The following is a 17,693-nucleotide window of genomic DNA, read 5'->3' on the forward strand; positions in this document are numbered from 1 at the left end:
GGGGTAGTCGTAGTATCCTGGATTGTTCTTTTTGCTAGCTCCATGCTTAATAGCATCTTTTTTTTTATCAACGCTTAATAGCATCTCAGGTGTTATTAAGCTAATGGAATCTTTGGCTCGTCTCCTTTGGTAGTTAACGGCTTGTGCAGTTGCACAGTATGTGTAATGTGTTAGTTTCTGCGGTGAAGCCACAAAGCTATATGTATCAACTTGGATTCTTTGAAGAGGTTGGAGATAGAGTATGGAATGATATAGGTTTTGCTTTTCCCTTTAGTATGGTAAACTGTTCCTTTCACCATAACTTTCTTTGATGGTTACAATTAAAATTATGGGTCCATTATTCCGAATCCGATCAAACAGTTTACAAAAAGCAAAGAGAGGCTAGCAAGTAACGCACTATGTATAAAAAAAATTAAGAACTAACAAATCAACATGTAGACTTCTTCTACCTTTAAATTTGAACCATGTTTTGCCCTTATACCAATATATGCTTTTATATTTCTCGTTTAAAAAAATTGGTGGGAAGATGAAGAACTTGCTGCGACATTGCAACCTCTACTAAACCACCAGTTTCAGCCCATGATGTAATACCATATGATCTGACATTGCATCAGTACTGGTGTAACCTTTTGCAATTTGTGAGTTTACACCCAAAAAACATATACTTTTTCTATGAACTTGATTTTCGATTGGGATGTTTTTAATGTATGCTGTTGCCAACTTGCATATCGTTGTCCAGTATGGTCCATAGCAATAATAATAAAAATTTCAGAAATCAGGAAACGATAATACAAAAGGTGACTTTCTTTTATAGAACGATAACAACTTTTTTTTTTGGCTTGAAGAGAATATTCAACTTGGCAAAGTCTCTCGCTGAGGAAGGGCCAGGCCCCTACATAATAACTGCATATAGTTTGAGTGCTTTGAATAATTTGTCTTCTTTATACATCAATACTGCGGGCGGGGTCTATAAAAGCACATAAACGACATTTTAAAAGAAAATCATTGGCATTTTGATTATAAACATATACTCGACTGAGGTAACGAGACAAAACCATGACGTTTGGACCAGGTCTGACAGAACTAGGAATCTTACAAAACAACCATATCATACTGTGATTCAAGTGGAACAACTGTTTTGGCGAATTCACAAATTGTCATCTTAATACCAATCCAGAAATGAGTTGAGTGTTCACTAATTTGTACTTTGTATAATAGACTCAAACGTGTCTATATATATAAACTTCTTTGAATGGCATTTAACTGGCTCATTCAAAATTTTGAATGCAAAAAACTTTGGGGGCGATTTGACAAATTTACTTTTTCTATGGGGACCCTTAAATCCCTTTAATTGTCGTCGGTATAGCCTTTTTGTTTTTCCTTTATCCCTTTTTCAGTCCAAAATCTTTCCTTCTATTTATCTTCCTCTAGTTTTTTGCTTTTTTATAAAAAGGGAGGAATTCAAACAAATATTTAAAATTATTCACAAATTAATCCATCTTTATCGTAAAAAAAAAAAGTTGGTCCTACCAACACCAATACAAATCATATTTTTAACCCATAACCATATTAACCAATACAAATCATATCTAAGATAATAACCCTTGTTTAAATGTAAAATTGACAAAAATAAGAATCCATATAAACAATAAATACGGCTAATAAACACACATGCACGAACCTAACTACTAAAAATGGTTAGAGAGCATTTAGAATGGTCACATCTCTCTCGCTCTCGTGAATGAATGGTCATATAGTTTTTCTCTTTTTTTTTTTGCCATCGGTCATATAGTTTTTTCGCATTATTAATAAATGATATTCACGCGGAACCAATGCACGGGTAAATTACGGGAGCAGTAAAAGGGCATTAATGTCAAAAACAGTCGAGTAACTTTAAAAAATAAATAGGGGACCCACATGATCGTTTAGTTTTAACTGTGTCTAAAACACACGATTCCCTCCACCCTCACAGACCGGACAAGACACAACTCTCTCTTTCTCTCTCACTCTATCTCTGTAAAATTTTGTGAGCAGTTGTTTGTCCCGAGAAAATTAAACTCCAAGAAAAGAAAGGAATTTTTCTAGAGGGAATCAAATCGAGGAGAAACGGAAGCGAAGAAGGTTCTGTGAGAGAGAGAGAGAGGAAATGTCAACGAGTTCAGGAACCGGTTATGTGAATCAAAGAACCGGTACGCATAGAAGCTCTCTCAGAGCTCAGTCCTCCTCCTCTGCTTCTTCTGCACAGAAACCTTCCCTCAAATCTAAGACGTTGCTTCGTAAAAGCAGCCCCGCCGCGCTCGGTGTCGGCTCCTCCTCCGCCGCGGCAGGTTCTAAGTCTGGAAACGGCGGCGACTCTGCTGGTAAAAAAAATAAAAAAACAGATCCTCTGTTCATATTTTTTTTTTTACCTAGAAAAGTTCACTGTTTCGTTTATTAATGTAACTACAAATGTCTCTGGATCATGATCTGTTTTTTTTTTGTAATTGCATGATGCTTTTTTGTATTAGTTCGAGGGAGGGTTCGTGTAGCTGTTAGGTTAAGGCCAAGGAATGGCGAGGAGATGATCGCTGATGCTGATTTTGCTGATTGTGTTGAGTTACAGCCTGAGGTACACTGATCTCTCTCTTATAGTATATATACTAAGCCAATGTGGAGAGAGAGCTTGATCAGTTTATGTGATTGATTCGGTTTAGGTGAAGAGGTTGAAACTAAGGAAAAACAATTGGGACACTGATACATTCGAGTTCGACGAAGTCCTCACCGAGTATGCTTCTCAGAAGCGTGTTTACGAAGTTGTCGCTAAACCTGTTGTCGAGGTACATAAAAACTCCCCTCTTCCTCTTCCTCTTGCTCTTGCTGCTGTGACATTTAGTGATGATGTTTTTTTTGTATAGGGTGTTCTGGATGGTTACAATGGGACTATAATGGCTTACGGTCAGACCGGTACTGGCAAGACATATACGCTCGGACAGCTCGGGGAAGAAGACGTAGCTGATCGTGGCATAATGGTCCGTGCCATGGAGGATATTCTAGCTCAAGTCTCCTTGGAGACCGATTCTATATCCGTCTCTTATCTCCAGGTTTCTTTATTATATTTCTTGATTCTTTTAAAGTTTCATGTGTGTTCTATTGGCTTAATGTATTTGTAAATGCAGCTGTATATGGAGACAGTACAAGACCTTCTTGATCCGGCTAACGACAACATTGCCATAGTCGAAGACCCGAAAAGCGGAGATGTGTCTCTTCCAGGCGCCACCTTGGTCGAGATTAGGGACCAGCATAGCTTCCTTGAACTGCTTCAACTCGGAGAAGCTCACCGGTTCGCTGCTAACACTAAACTCAACACCGAGTCGTCACGTAGTCATGCTATCTTAATGGTGAGAATATTACTTTGGCTTGTTTGGAGAGTGTTTTGTCTTTTGCATATTCATCTCATCAACTTAAAAAAAAATAATGCAGGTTCATGTCAGACGCTCTTTAAAGACAAGTGAAAGTAATGGAAACTCACACATGACTAAATCTCTAAAGCCTCCTCTTGTCCGGAAAGGGAAACTAGTTGTGGTGGATCTTGCTGGCTCGGAACGTATTAGTAAATCAGGTTTGTTCTACAGTCTCACTTTGTGTTTAAAAAGATTTGTATTTTTCTTTTGTATTTTAAAAATTGTGTTTTGTTTATACTATATATATCTTTACCAGGAAGTGAAGGACATACACTGGAGGAAGCCAAGTCTATCAATCTCTCGCTGAGTGCACTTGGCAAATGCATTAATGCACTGGCTGAGAACAGTTCCCATGTTCCGTTCCGTGATTCTAAGCTAACTAGATTGCTTAGAGATTCATTTGGAGGCAAAAGTTCCTCTCTACTTTACTTTTTTTGTGTGCATTTGTATTATGTGTGACTTGTTTTGACAATATGGCGGTCTAATGATTTCAACAGGCACTGCAAGGACATCGTTGGTTATTACAATTGGTCCATCGCCACGGCATCGAGGGGAGACAACAAGCACTATCATGTTTGGGCAGAGGGTAAAGGATCATATCTTTATTCTTATAAATGATGGCAACGTTTTTTTTTTAAATTTTGGGTTTATTATTTAGGCAATGAAAGTGGAGAATATGGTGAAGTTAAAGGAAGAGTTTGATTACAAAAGCTTGTCTAAAAGGCTTGAGGTACAACTAGACAGTCTGATCGAGGAAAACGAAAGACAGCAGAAAGCATTCGTTGATGAAATCGAGAGAATAACGGTAGAGGCGCATAACCAGATCTCTGAGGCTGAGAAGAGATATGCTAATGCACTAGAGGTACGTGATGGAAACAGAACCTTGCTAATGAAGATCTTCCTTTCTTGGTGTATGGATTTCATTCATTCATCATCATATCTGTTGTGTGTAGGAGGAGAAGCTAAGGTATCAGAATGATTACGTGGAATCAATAAAGAAGCTGGAGGAGAACTGGTCAAAGAATCAGAAGAAGCTGGCTGCTGAAAGGCTTGCACTTGGAGAGAAAAATGGCCTGGACGTCACTTCAAATGGAAATGTAACGTCTCTCTCTCATGCTTGATATATGTCTCGCCGAACCTGATTTCTATATCTTTTTCTTTTGTCTTAAAGAGATCCATTGCTCCGGCCTTAGAGGAAGTCTCTGAACTGAAGAAAACGGTTCAGAAAGAAGCTCAGCTGAAGATGGCGGCTGAAGAGGAAGTGAATAGACTGAAACTGCAACTCGCTGAGTTCAAAAGAGTGGAAGTATGTCCTTAAAGCCTTCCTTTTGTCTGTTTGTGGTTTTTTTCTGTGGATTGTTTATTTCCAACTTAAAAGTTTTTATTGGACTATAATTTGATTTAGGTATCAGGAAACTCTGAGATCATGAGACTCCATAAGATGTTGGAAAGTGAGACACAACAAAAGGAAAAACTAGAGGAGGAAATAGCGACGCTTCATACTCAGTTACTGCAGCTGAGTCTTACCGCTGACGAGGTAACTAATACATGGATACCACACACACAAAATATCTGAAGATGTCCTGGTTTAAGCTTTCTTTTTACATATATATGTTTGGCAGACGCGACAAAACCTTGAGAGACATGGTTCACAGAAAACATCTGGTGCGCTAGACTCTTTTATGTCTCAGTTAAAACTTCCTCAGTTACAAGATCCGGGAAATGCTGAGAAACCTCCTGTAGCTAAACTATTTGAACAAGGTAATCTCTAGTGTTTCAAAACAACAACAACATTAAATATGGCATCTTATACTGTTTTCTCTCTTGAAGTTGGGTTGCAAAAGATTTTGTCTCTTCTTGAGGCTGACGATGCTGATGTAAGGATTCATGCTGTCAAAGTAGTAGCAAATCTTGCTGCCGAAGGTTTCCTTCTTCAACCTTCTATGTATACATATATTTTAAATACCATTACCTATTCAGATCATCTCCCCTCATTATATCTTTGGATTGTTTATTTATATGTAAAAAAAACAGAGGCAAATCAGCAACAAATCGTGGAAGCTGGTGGTCTCACTTCCCTACTGATGCTTCTGAGAAGTACAGAAGATGAAACCATTCACAGAGTTGCTGCTGGTGCAATCGCCAACCTTGCAATGAACGGTAAGAAAATGTTTTTTTTCTCATGGCCTAATTCATTTATTTTATCATTTTATTTTATTTAGAGAAACCAAATTAATAATTTCTTCTTTATTCTTCAGAAACCAACCAGGAGCTGATCATGGATCAAGGAGGCATCGATTTATTATCATCAACAGCAGCTAATGCTCAAGATCCTCAAACCCTCAGGATGGTTGCTGGAGCCATTGCTAATCTATGTGGAAATGGTATCATCTGTTCACTACTTTATAATGAAATTAAACTGTTATTGACTAAATTCTGAGACTATTTTTTTTCCGACGTAAGATAAATTGCAGACAAAGCTAAGATCAGAAGGAGGGATTGCAGCATTGTTGGGAATGGTAAGATGTGGACATCCTGATGTCCTTGCACAAGTTGCTCGTGGCATTGCAAACTTTGCTAAATGCGAGTCAAGAGCATCAACACAAGGTATTGAAACTATCCAAATATTTCTCCTTTTTGGCTAAAACATCTCATTTATCTAAAATAATAAATGACTTGATGCACAAAAATTAAGCAGGAACCAAGAGAGGAAAGTCACTATTAATAGAAGACGGTGCACTCTCTTGGATTGTTCAAAATGCCAAAACCGAAACTACAGCTATTAAGCGGCATATCGAATTAGCTCTCTGCCACTTGGCACAACACGGTAAAGTGTATTGTATTGGTTTGCATCGATTAAAAACTACCGTGGAATCAATGCCATTTGTAACATGATGATATTATTGAGATTTTGCAGAAGGGAATGCGAAAGAGATGGTAAAGGAAGGAGCAATATGGGAACTGGTGAGGATCTCAAGAGAATGTTCGAGAGAAGACATAAGAAGTCTTGCTCATCGGACTCTCACTTCTACTCCCGCTTTCCTTACTGAACTTAGACGTCTTCGTGTCGATATCCGGTAAAAAGGCCAGTTTTAACTTCTTTTAACTTAGACAGTCTTTGTTGTCTAATTTTTTGCTTTTCTTTCGGTTAAGAATGGTTTGTGGTTTTCTTCGTGGCTGTGGCTTTTTGTTTGTTTTGGTGTATATTATTTTGGTGGGTTTTGTTTGTTGTATATTTGACGTAGTAGTGCTAAATTTATAATAAATTATGCTTCAGTTTTTTTCGATTAATTTGCTTCATTTGAGACTGACAGTCAATTCAGCTCCCAAGAGGAGCATTGTTACATATTTCAATATAAACTATACATAAACGAAATCTGTGTGTTTAAAATGCATATGCACTCGGTCAAGGTAAATCAGATGTAAACTGTAGGGACTGGATTCAAACATAAACAAAACATTTTTTTAGAATATTTTTTTTAAGTTGATATAAACACTCAAAATAGCGGTTTAGGAGTCCGTCTAGTTGCCGCCTAGAAATTTTTTGAACATTGAACGAAACATTAAAATGTTTGAGGTAAACATATATTTTAGTTGGAAATGATCGATGCAGTCTCAGAACGCATGCTGCGAATACATTTATAAGTGGTATTCAGACGATTCACAATATCTTCCATGCATACAACTATGTTAGAGACACATATATTCATGAGTTCATCTATGGACCAAATCCAAGGAAATATATATACCAAAATTTATACATAGAATGTGGGTCCGTATCAAGTTTATACATCACGAGCCATCACGAGCCTGGCCCAATGGTTTATATTTTATACTTTTACATGTTTCATAAAGTTTCTGTAACGTGCATGTGGTATGGAAGAAACTTCACGCTTAGCCCCATATTCTTCATTTAATTTTGGTTTTCGATTTCTTTTATAAATCATGTAGAAATATCGTCAATATTTGTTAATTTTACAACTTGCAACCAGAATATGTTCTGAACTCTCATCACCTCAGAACTCTAACGTAATGATCAATATCCGAATTTGACAAAAAAAGAGAAAAAAAAATCTATATCTATACCATCCACAAACACGCACGATTTGGATATATGCCGGCATGAAGCGGCGTTCTCGAATTTCTTCAGTGATATAGAGAATATACTCTTCAAACAGGTTTACATCTATTAAAATAGAACATTAAAAATAAAGTCGTCTAATATAATAGTGAGCATAAACAAAGTCACGCATTGAAAAAATCAATTATAGGTTGACAAGAACAAAATTAAATTAAAATATCAGCCTGCAATACTGTGTTAGTGTGTACCACTCCTAATTACTTGTGTGTGCTTCTAGCCTTTCACTTCGTCACTACTCAACAGCTAACACATATGACATAACATAGATCATGCTGTAATTATGATAATTTTATTTATTCTTTTTATATGCAATTGTCAACCTTTTTTCCTCATCAGAAGTCAAATAATTTATCTATGTATCTTAAGCAACAAAAGTCAAACCATCTCTTTCTTGAACATTCAAATAAATTTGGCCTCAGTAATTATGTTAATCCTCATTGCCCCTAAAACATTGACTGGTATACATTCGGCTCTTGTGATATTTAGCAGATGAATAATTCAACTTCTTGTTCTCCGATCATGCCGTTTATTGATTTTTGCTATTATTGTTGTGGATGTCGTCAGATTACGCACAATACATGCATGTATGTTAAAAAAACGGTAAACCGCTTTCCGACGAATGAATCTTAAATCACCGGTGGCTACGTGTTAAAAATATCCGAATGTAATTGGATTCTAATTCAACTTGCTTAGCAATACTGGAACGTCATGATACCATCTGATCATTAACACATGGTTTTCATGTATGTTGTTAACACAAAACATCAGTACTAACATAGCAAATTATTTTACTAATGTACATTTATGGGTCTAGATAGAAAGGTAACTGTCTATATATAAACTACAGAATCCAAAGTACACATAGATTGGATTTGGATGGTTCAAACCACAAAATCGCACGACATGCACAAACATTTGAAAACTCTAGTGTAATCGTTTGGGAACAAGGTTCATGTTTAGTTATCGGGTTCTGCTGTTCTGTTGATTTTATCGAACAGAGGTTAAACATTTACTTGGCTTAGTCTTAAACCGGTTTTAACTTTAGTTTAAAAGCTTTTGAATATGTTAGAGAGACATTGTATTCAACTATTCACAATGGACAAAATCCTAGTCAAACTCTGAGGGTAGTTCCAATATTAAACTGGACGGCTGAGATTTCATTTACAGAATATCCTTAGATCCACTAAGTTCTCCTAAAATTACGGAGATTTGTCGATGCTATATGAGAAGAGTCGACATGCCTTAACCTTATCTTATACAAAATACTACAAAATGTTAATCGGCGATATAGTGGCCAAATAAACAAGAAATTTCATTTACAACTGTCGTTCTATCGAAGTAAACTACATTAATCATATAAAATATCCGTGACTATAATAACAACGGAAAATACATGTTCTTGTCACGTCCGAGGAACAACATGCCCCTTGAGAGTAATGGTGTGATCTTTGTAAATGTTAAAAAATTACATGATCTGCCCGACCATCCCTAACAATCATATAATAGCCTCTTCAAAATATGTTTAGCATATATACTAATGAACACAAAGGTCGTGCGAAAATCTTCCCGATATTGTGAATCTGAACCTATTTATGATTATTTGATGAGATCGAGCTATTAATCCGAGTATCTTGTGGAGCCGCAAGTTGACAAACAAGCTCACCTCGATCATAAGTTCCTGATGCGCATAATACTCATAAACGATACACTAGCCATGTTGCCTACTACTTTAGAGTCTAAGATCAAAGAGAGAGGGAAAGCATATTCAAATTTGGCGCCAAAACACTAACAATGAGTCAAAAAGCTACACCGAACTCTGTCTAGTCACATGGACTCCTTTCGTCTGGATTCCATGGTCAACTACGAAATTGCCCTTGCAGAGATTAGGTTAGGTTAGGTTGCACACTTACTATAAAAGGATTTTTTTAATACTACGCAACAATCAACATATTTCCTGCTAAAATACTAGGATAAATAATATAATACTATTTAGAAATTTATAGAATAAAATGAAGAATGGTCCTACGAAAATAAGAATGTGTGAGCTGTATTGCCACATCAGTAAATTCCCCCACGGGATTTTTCTGTCCATTCAACATTTTGTTCCTACGAGTTGCTCAAAGGCTGTTTTTTTCTTGTGGGTTGTGTTTTTTTTTCCTTGCCAAATTATTATTTTTAATTGTTTCGAATTATTCTTTAAAAAAGTCACATTATCCATAAAATAAGAAATTTTATGAGAATTAACGGCACCGACCGACCCGACCCATATATTCTCGTGGACACTATTCTTTTAGTTATTCTGTTGCCAAGTTTATCGTGATAATGTTACTTATTACGTTCTGATGACGTAGCTCCCACCACCTACCGGTTACTGGCCATTCCCGTTTCCGGCGGAGAATCAGAATCGTATACAATTTCCCGCTAAAACCGACGTGGAAAGAGCCATGAAAGACAAAAAAAAAAGCTATTCTTGAAAAGAGCCAAAATATAGTATACTATTCATAACATCAAGGGCCAAAGTAATCGACAAAATTTCTCTAGAACGTACGGAGAAGCTCATAACACTCTTTATTTTGTAATTGTTTTAAAGATTCCTCGCTAGCATATTTTGATCTTTGACACATTTTTTTATTTTCCTCGACGTTCTGGTCTATCTACTTATAATAAACAATGACTGGTTGTCGAGTTCAACCATAAAATGGATTTTAATACTCGTTGCAAATTGATCATTAATGATATGACAAACATTAAGAGCTAATAAATGCAGCACAAAGAATCGTAGCCTTGGTCTTTGTCCGTTAAGCTTAACGAATAGTTAAATTGCTTTGGCAGGTTCGGTTACTGCACTGCACGTCCAAGCATGTATGGAAACCTGAATTTCTAGTATTACGGAGAACTATGTCGTCTACGTGGCAAGATCTAGATCGCCTATGGTTTTAGATCGCGAAGACATCCTACGTGATTGCACGTGACATGGTTATGTTCCTTGTGGAGAAAGTGGCCCATACGTGGGGGCATATTCGTATGTAGTGCGAATGATCTCCTTAGATCCCTTATGTTATACACTTGTTTTCTTTTCCAAATTATATTACATATAAGTTATAACTAACAATCCACATATCAATATACGAATCTATTAATTCTGGCATCTTCTAACTGTAGCCACTTTTATGTTATCGAATTGTAAGAAGGTTAAGGAAATCACGCTTGTGGACGATCATAAATCTCCAATAAAGTTGATACGTGATATTCTGTTCAAGGATTAATTCAATTAAAAACTATAGTATATAGTCGGTAAATGCGTAATGGGTAGGCCGATAAAATCACCTCATCGACGTGAGTCTCACGCGTGAATTTACTTTTCTTCTTGTACACCGTTTGGTCCAATTAACTGTCACCACGTGACTAACCCCTGATTCTTCTCGAGTAAAGGACAGTTTTACCCTTCACGACACCCTTAAAAGTGTCAGTCTCTCTCTTGCCAGCTTTACGTGGGTCCCCTAAAGATCTTTCTCCTCTTAAAATTGCGCCTCTCGATTCGGAGATTCCCATGATACGAAAAGACTTGTATACCCTTATAATGCCAGAGATGTCGGAACCAAAATCTACGAGTTTTATTACAGAACACAAGCTCATGAGATCTATCAAAGCGCGTAGAATACCATACCAGACATCTCTGAACCAAAATCTACGAGGCTTATTACAGAACATCTGAACATAGAGCTTATGGGTAAGTACGGATCTTTGAGAATCGCGTAGCTCTCACGTAGTCACGTTATGAGGTGGGTGTGTAGGGAAGAGAATTCTCATCTTAGCTACGAAGCGAGTATCATTAGACGTGGGACCTTTAAGATTATGACACGTGGCCTACCGTGGCCGTCAGATGAGTGATTGTCGGGAAGGATCATACTAGAGTGGAAAGCACGCAAAGGCAAAACCCCATTTAGGACCGGGGGTGTCCTAGCTGGACAGTTGAACCACCATAACAGAGGATGTGTTGACACGTGGAGGTTTTGCTGGTTGTTTCTTTTGTGATGAGATTGCTAACAAATTACGGGATTATTTAATAGCTAATTAAACCATTTCGCTGAGATTTAGGTCTGATGTTTTGGATGATTTTGTGACATACTCCCTCAGTTTCACTTTATTTATCATTTTAGTTTTTCCACACAAATTAAAAAGAGTACTAACAATAATTAATCTGAAATGGAGAGAATATTTTTTTTTAAAGATTGTACCAAAGACTTAGAAATAATTGATATAATGAAATTACCATGAATAAAGTGATAAATAATCCTTAGAGAATTATCATTTAAAAGTTCAAATAATACTTTTTATTGTGTAATAAATGTCGTTTAAAAATTTTCCGGACATAAACAATTGTTAAAATTTTTGTTTTGCTTATATTTAATATAATTTCTATTCTATTTTATTAATTAATGAATTAAAAATAAAGGTAAAAAACAGAAAATTTTGTTTAAAATATGCATTAAAAATACAAAACAAAACTTATTATAAAAGAAAAGTTAAAAGTTAAAATAACACTTAATGTGAAACAGAGAGAACAGTGTGCTTAGTAAGAGAATTAAGTTAAATAGAAAGGAAGAGTGATAATTATTGTAACAGTTTTAGGTTAAACTAGATATTCAAAAATGAAACATTATAAAAGTCCATATCAAGAAGACTTTTAGCATTAGAAACATGCGTGAGTTGTGCCCTTCCATGTGACTCTTCTATAATATGCCGAGATAATAAAAAATTCTATTAAATATGCATCTATCTATATATATAAAAGGAGTCTAGTGTATGGAAGTTTATGTGAAAACGTGTTCTGAATCATCTAGAGAGAGAGAAAAGTAACAGTCTCGGAAATCGAGAGAGATCTAACGGTACCGTTTTTATTTAGAGAGAAACGCCTTTGAAGAGATTGTTATTTGTTTTGTTGGTCATCTTTGATAAGAAGAAGAAGAAACAGAGAAGCTAAAGAGTTTGAAAACGACGGCGTAAGAGTATCAGAGAGATTGAGAGAAAGATAGATATGGCGATGAAAGGCTATTTGGATGAGTATGAAAAGCTTGTGATTAGGATGAACACCCCAAGGTTTGTTTGCTTCTGTTTTTTCCTTTTCAATTTTTTTTTCCCAAGAACAGATCTTAAGATTAGAAAAACCAAGAACCTCGTATTTTGCTGGGTATGTAATGATTTCGTGTTATTTTTTTTCTGGAATTTTTTTTTTCATATCTCTGAAGATTTTCCTGGAAATTATGAGTTTAATATGAGGCAAAGTTTATTTTTTAATATTTTCAGAATTTCAAATTGATTTTTAAAAAATTTCAAAGTTTCTTTCCGTTCATCCTTTTAATTAACCTTTTTTCAAATAAATATATTAAAATATTTTAAAGTTTGTTCTTTCTGTCTTGTTCCTAGAAGATTTCCTCAATTTCGGCCTCTTTTCTTTCATCAACTTGAATTTTTTTCTAACGACTTATCTTCTCCAAACATTAATTGATAATTTTTTTTTGGCACAAAAGAAAATTAATCTAAAATGAGTTTGTACATCATTTACAGGGTCGTTATCGACAATGGTGTTTGTTCTTCAGCGACAATCGTCAAGGTTTGCTTCTTTATTTTTAATCTAAACCACCTTAAATAATTAATAGCCTCAAAGCAAATGATTCATTCTTAATCCAAAAGACTAATTACAATAATTCCATTTTTCTTCTATCAGGTTGACAGTCCTAGAGGACATGGTATATTGCTAGAAGCAGTACAAATCCTCACCGATTTGAACCTCTCCATTAAAAAAGCTTACATTTCTTCTGATGGAAGATGGAACATGGATGGTAATTATCAATTTTCAAATTCAAAATTATATATTTATTAATAAATTTCTGTTATGTTTATAACTCTTTTTTTTCCTTCTAATTCTGCAGTTTTTCATGTGACTGACTTAAACGGAAACAAATTGAATGATCAGAGCGTCTTGAGCTACATTGAACAGGTAATTTCGTAATTTAATATAAAATGCTCATGTCTGTATTCAAAGAACTTGTGGGTTCTAAAAATAGAAATCTTTCTTTTTTGGTTTGACAGTCGATTGAAACGGTTTACTATGGAGAAAACATTGAAGTTAACGGTCTAACGGCCTTAGAGTTAACCGGAACGGACAGGATCGGTTTACTATCCGAGATGTTTGCGGTTCTCTCTGATCTCAACTGCGATGTAGTTGACGCTAAGCTATGGACACATAACGGTAGAGTTGCGTCTATGATCTATCTCAAAGACTGCAGCTCAGGATCGCCTATTCTCGATTCTCATCGCATATCCAAAATCGAGGGACGGTTAAAGAACGTTCTGAACGGCGATAATGACGTTAAATCCGCTGCCAAGACTTGTGTTTCGGTGGATATGATGACGCACATCGAACGCAGGCTTCATCAGCTTATGTTCGAAGACAGAGACTACGAGAAGAGATCCAAGAAGCAGGAGAGATCTCCTATGGTGGTGGTGACGGTTCAGAATTGGGCTGAGAGGGGTTACTCGGTGGTTAATGTTCATTGCCGAGACAGGACTAAGCTTTTGTTTGACGTGGTTTGCACGTTAACCGATATGGAATATGCCGTGTTCCATGCGACTATCAACACATCTGAAGACCAAGCTCATTTGGTATGTTTCTTGAACCAAAATTTGTTAATGTTGGGAGGTTTCTGTGCGACTTTGACCTAAACGATCTTTCCTTTTTTTGGTAACTTCTTCAGGAATTTTATATCCGGCATAAGGATGGATCACCTATAAGTTCAGAAGCAGAGAGACAAAGAGTGATACAATGCTTAGAAGCTGCAGTGGAGAGAAGAGCATCTGAGGTATGATAAGACTAGCCTTAAGTTGGTTTAAATGTTTTGATTGATTAACCGGTAATCTAAACCGGTTCTTTGGTTTTGTTTATGTTTAGGGTGTGAGATTAGAGCTGAGGCATCCAGACAAACAAGGTTTACTAGCTGAAGTTACACGGACGTTCAGAGAAAACGGTCTGAATGTTACAAGAACAGAAATATCAACGAGCTGTGGCATGGCAACAAACATATTCTATGTAACCGATGCGAATGGAGATGAAGCCGACTCGAAACTGATTGAATCTGTCAGGGAGAAAATCGGTTTCGAGTGTTTAAGAGTGAAAGAAATGCCATCAGTGACTCAAAGGAAGGGAGATGGAGAAGAACATCAACAGACTAAAGCAGTGTTGGTTTCACTTGGGAGTTTGGTTTGGAGGAACCTATTCAGCTTTGGTCTTATCAAATCATGTTCTTGAGACAGTTCACAATGTGGGTTAACTGAATCACCAGTGCTGCAGAATTTATCTTTTAAAAGGCACGTGGACTTTATTCGAGGAAGTCTACGTGCCTTGAAAAAAGATCAATACTTTCAATCGGGTGGTTTGGTAAATTAAGTTTGAGTTTAGGCAAATGTTTGTTCATGTTCTTGTAAATAGAAAAAAAATAGGAAAGGAATGATTAGAAAATCAGAAGTTGCGTACTGTTTTTATTGTGGTGGTTTTAGGTGTTATAAAAGTTTGTACAAAGTTTCTAATTAATTATTATCATGATTGTTTCGATATGTTTGTGTGTTTGCTAGATTATTAGTGGTTGGTATTTTTCTGTGGAATGTTTTTAAGTTTTTGGTCCAATTATTTTAATTATGAAAAAAATCTAGTTGTGGTTATTAATATATATATGACCCATAAGATGAAAGGCGAAATAGTATGTTCTAATGTTTGAATATTGGAACTTCCCATCATAATTTTTCAACAAGAAAAAAGGTTAGGACAATAAAGGTAGGTAAGCCAATAAAGCTTTTGGTAGGTGATAGTAATTGGAAAATGATGCGTTGGTGTCTCCCTATGTTCCTTCCATTCATCCCACGTTGATCAGTCTCTTATTTAATTTTGTTTAAGAATATTGTTTCAGAAGAGTTGGTGGTAGAAGTCGCAAATATAGATTTTATTTCATTATTCAAATTCAAAAATCTGGAAAAGATCAGATGTCCATCTCCAATCATCAAGTAAAAGATATGAACAAAAAGCAGGATATAACTTTGTAGAAATGTATAAACCAATGATCCATATATGTACAATAATTAAACCATTTGATGTCGTTCTCATGTATTAGGTCTAAGTTGCGTGTGTCAATACTGCCGACAGCTTTCTATGCCCTTCTTCTTACCTCAAAGTATTTGTTAGTATAACATAAAATCTTGACTTTAGATTACTAATAATAGAAGGTGGGTGACACCATTTTCAATTTTATCCGATTAGTTAAACTCAAGTGGTTACGTCACTTCCCAAGCATCAGCGACCTTAGTAGCATTTCACATCCCGTGAATGATGATGATATTATCCTCCGAATGGAAAAAGCGAATCGAGCGTTGCGGATCAGCAGATTGAATAGAACAAAAGTGGATCTAGTGAATCATGTGTGGTTTAAGCGGATTAGGTGTGGTTTAAGCAGATCTAACGGCCTAAAATATATGATTAAATGGTGAAAATGAATAAAAAACGGTTCAAAATACTGTACAAATTAAAAAATATAAGGTTATATTATTTATTATATTCATAATTTTTTAATAATTTATAAATCTAATAAATATAAAAATTATATTCATATTATAATAATTTATGTAATTATTATTTGTAATTTTATTAAATTTAAAACTCATTATTATTTTTATTTTCCTATCTTAAAAATAATTCATTTATTATTTACCCATATTATTTGGTTTTTATGTACATTTTATAATATTACTTTGTTATAGCATATTGAAAAATTAAATTATTATAAATGTAAAAACTATAAATATCGATCTTAAACAATGTTTTTTTTAACTACTGAATAAATTATAAAATATTTTTTGTTTAGTTTTATTAATTGAAATAGTAATAAAAGTAGATATAAACTAGTTTTTTAGAAGAAAAAGAGATATAAGATAGTTTAAATGAAAAACTATGCAACATTAACAAACCATGGTATTTCAAAATAGATAAATGAAAAAAAGTTTGGACTGTCTATTTTTACTCCTTTTCTCTTGTAAAAGCAGTCCTCCACTTTTTTTGACTAAAAAACAAAAAAAAAATCTGATACACTAGTTCATCTTCCACAAAAGTAAAAAGTTTAAATAATTTTGTTGAATGGGAATAAAAAGTGGATGATACACTTGAAGTGTATGGCACACCATTTGCTCCATCTCTCATTCAATGCCTATATAAATACAGACATCAAGATCCATATTTTACTAGGAGTGGGCAAAAAAACCGAACCGAGTTGAAAAACCGAACCGAGTCAAAACCGAACCAAACTAGTTATGATTTACTTCGATCGGAAAAATTCTAGAATCGAATTAACCAAACTGAATCGAACTGAAACCGAATTCATAAAATAACGAAGTGCCACTCCTATTGTCTATAGTATTATATTAGGTTCAAAGATAATAATCCAGAATAAGTAGATTACATTTTAATGTTTGGTTTTACGTTTAAGAAATTATGATTTAGTTCTATATTGGATTTAGTTCACATTATTTATTTTTTATTTTCACCAACATGATGATTTCATAACCATGCGTTGATGTTTCAAAACATGATTTCTCTTAAAAAACCTAAACTAAGAAAATCCGATTAAACCGAACCAAAATACAAACTAAACCGAAACCGATTCAAACCAAAGTAAATATGATTTACTTCAACTTGAAATTTTCTAAAACCTATTAACCAAACCGAACCCAAACCGATAAAATAACCGAAATGCCCACCCTTATATTTTACTCCTTGTTCAAAAACACGGCCGCGTTACCGATTTTGCGGCCGCTTAAACCCTACACGGATGGCTAACGTAGCGATTTTGCTTGATTCGGTTGGACTGAACAGTAACACGCATAATTCCGAGTTACAACGTTGAATAAGAAAACGCGCCGTTGAATTACCAAAACTCTGTTTTGCCCGAATCATGGAAAACACTAAAAGAAACTCAGATTTTGTTAATTTTGGATCAGAAACACGTTAATAGTATGTGTTTTACTATGTAAATGCTAAAACTATTGATTATGTGAATCATCAGAAGCTT

The 17,693-nt window shown here is 35.2% G+C and overlaps 2 protein-coding genes across 2 annotated transcripts; both read left to right on the top strand.

Annotated features, from left to right (window-relative positions):
* The first annotated feature begins 1,953 nt into the window (after positions 1 to 1,953).
* LOC130510618 (kinesin-like protein KIN-UA) lies at positions 1,954 to 6,731 on the top strand. Its single transcript, XM_057007084.1, has 19 exons — positions 1,954 to 2,360; positions 2,508 to 2,608; positions 2,694 to 2,816; positions 2,895 to 3,080; positions 3,156 to 3,377; positions 3,460 to 3,598; positions 3,697 to 3,846; positions 3,938 to 4,026; positions 4,099 to 4,302; positions 4,394 to 4,537; positions 4,612 to 4,746; positions 4,846 to 4,977; positions 5,063 to 5,201; positions 5,271 to 5,363; positions 5,475 to 5,600; positions 5,699 to 5,824; positions 5,904 to 6,047; positions 6,139 to 6,267; positions 6,358 to 6,731. The coding sequence occupies exons 1-19, from the start codon at positions 2,147 to 2,149 to the stop codon at positions 6,519 to 6,521; spliced, it is 2,760 nt and encodes a 919-aa protein (XP_056863064.1). The 5' UTR covers positions 1,954 to 2,146; the 3' UTR covers positions 6,522 to 6,731.
* A 5,564-nt stretch (positions 6,732 to 12,295) lies between these two features.
* Positions 12,296 to 15,195, top strand: LOC108814635 (ACT domain-containing protein ACR8). The gene is made up of 7 exons (XM_018587253.2): positions 12,296 to 12,681; positions 13,150 to 13,195; positions 13,310 to 13,424; positions 13,515 to 13,582; positions 13,675 to 14,247; positions 14,340 to 14,444; positions 14,534 to 15,195. The coding sequence occupies exons 1-7, from the start codon at positions 12,620 to 12,622 to the stop codon at positions 14,888 to 14,890; spliced, it is 1,326 nt and encodes a 441-aa protein (XP_018442755.1). The 5' UTR covers positions 12,296 to 12,619; the 3' UTR covers positions 14,891 to 15,195.
* Positions 15,196 to 17,693: the final 2,498 nt, after the last annotated feature.

Source organism: Raphanus sativus, chromosome 1 (genome assembly GCF_000801105.2).
Source record: "Raphanus sativus cultivar WK10039 chromosome 1, ASM80110v3, whole genome shotgun sequence".
Lineage (NCBI taxonomy): Eukaryota > Viridiplantae > Streptophyta > Magnoliopsida > Brassicales > Brassicaceae > Raphanus > Raphanus sativus.

Excerpts from the sequence above, each read along its gene's own strand:
- LOC130510618 (XM_057007084.1), top strand. The coding sequence starts at position 2,147 with ATGTCAACGAGTTCAGGAACCGGTTATGTGAATCAAAGAACCGGTACG. Across the intron at positions 4,978-5,062 it reads TGAGTCTTACCGCTGACGAG|ACGCGACAAAACCTTGAGAG; the intron begins GTAACTAATACA and ends TATGTTTGGCAG. Across the intron at positions 5,202-5,270 it reads AGCTAAACTATTTGAACAAG|TTGGGTTGCAAAAGATTTTG; the intron begins GTAATCTCTAGT and ends TCTCTCTTGAAG.
- LOC108814635 (XM_018587253.2), top strand. The coding sequence starts at position 12,620 with ATGGCGATGAAAGGCTATTTGGATGAGTATGAAAAGCTTGTGATTAGG. Across the intron at positions 13,196-13,309 it reads CTTCAGCGACAATCGTCAAG|GTTGACAGTCCTAGAGGACA; the intron begins GTTTGCTTCTTT and ends TTCTTCTATCAG. Across the intron at positions 14,445-14,533 it reads TGGAGAGAAGAGCATCTGAG|GGTGTGAGATTAGAGCTGAG; the intron begins GTATGATAAGAC and ends GTTTATGTTTAG.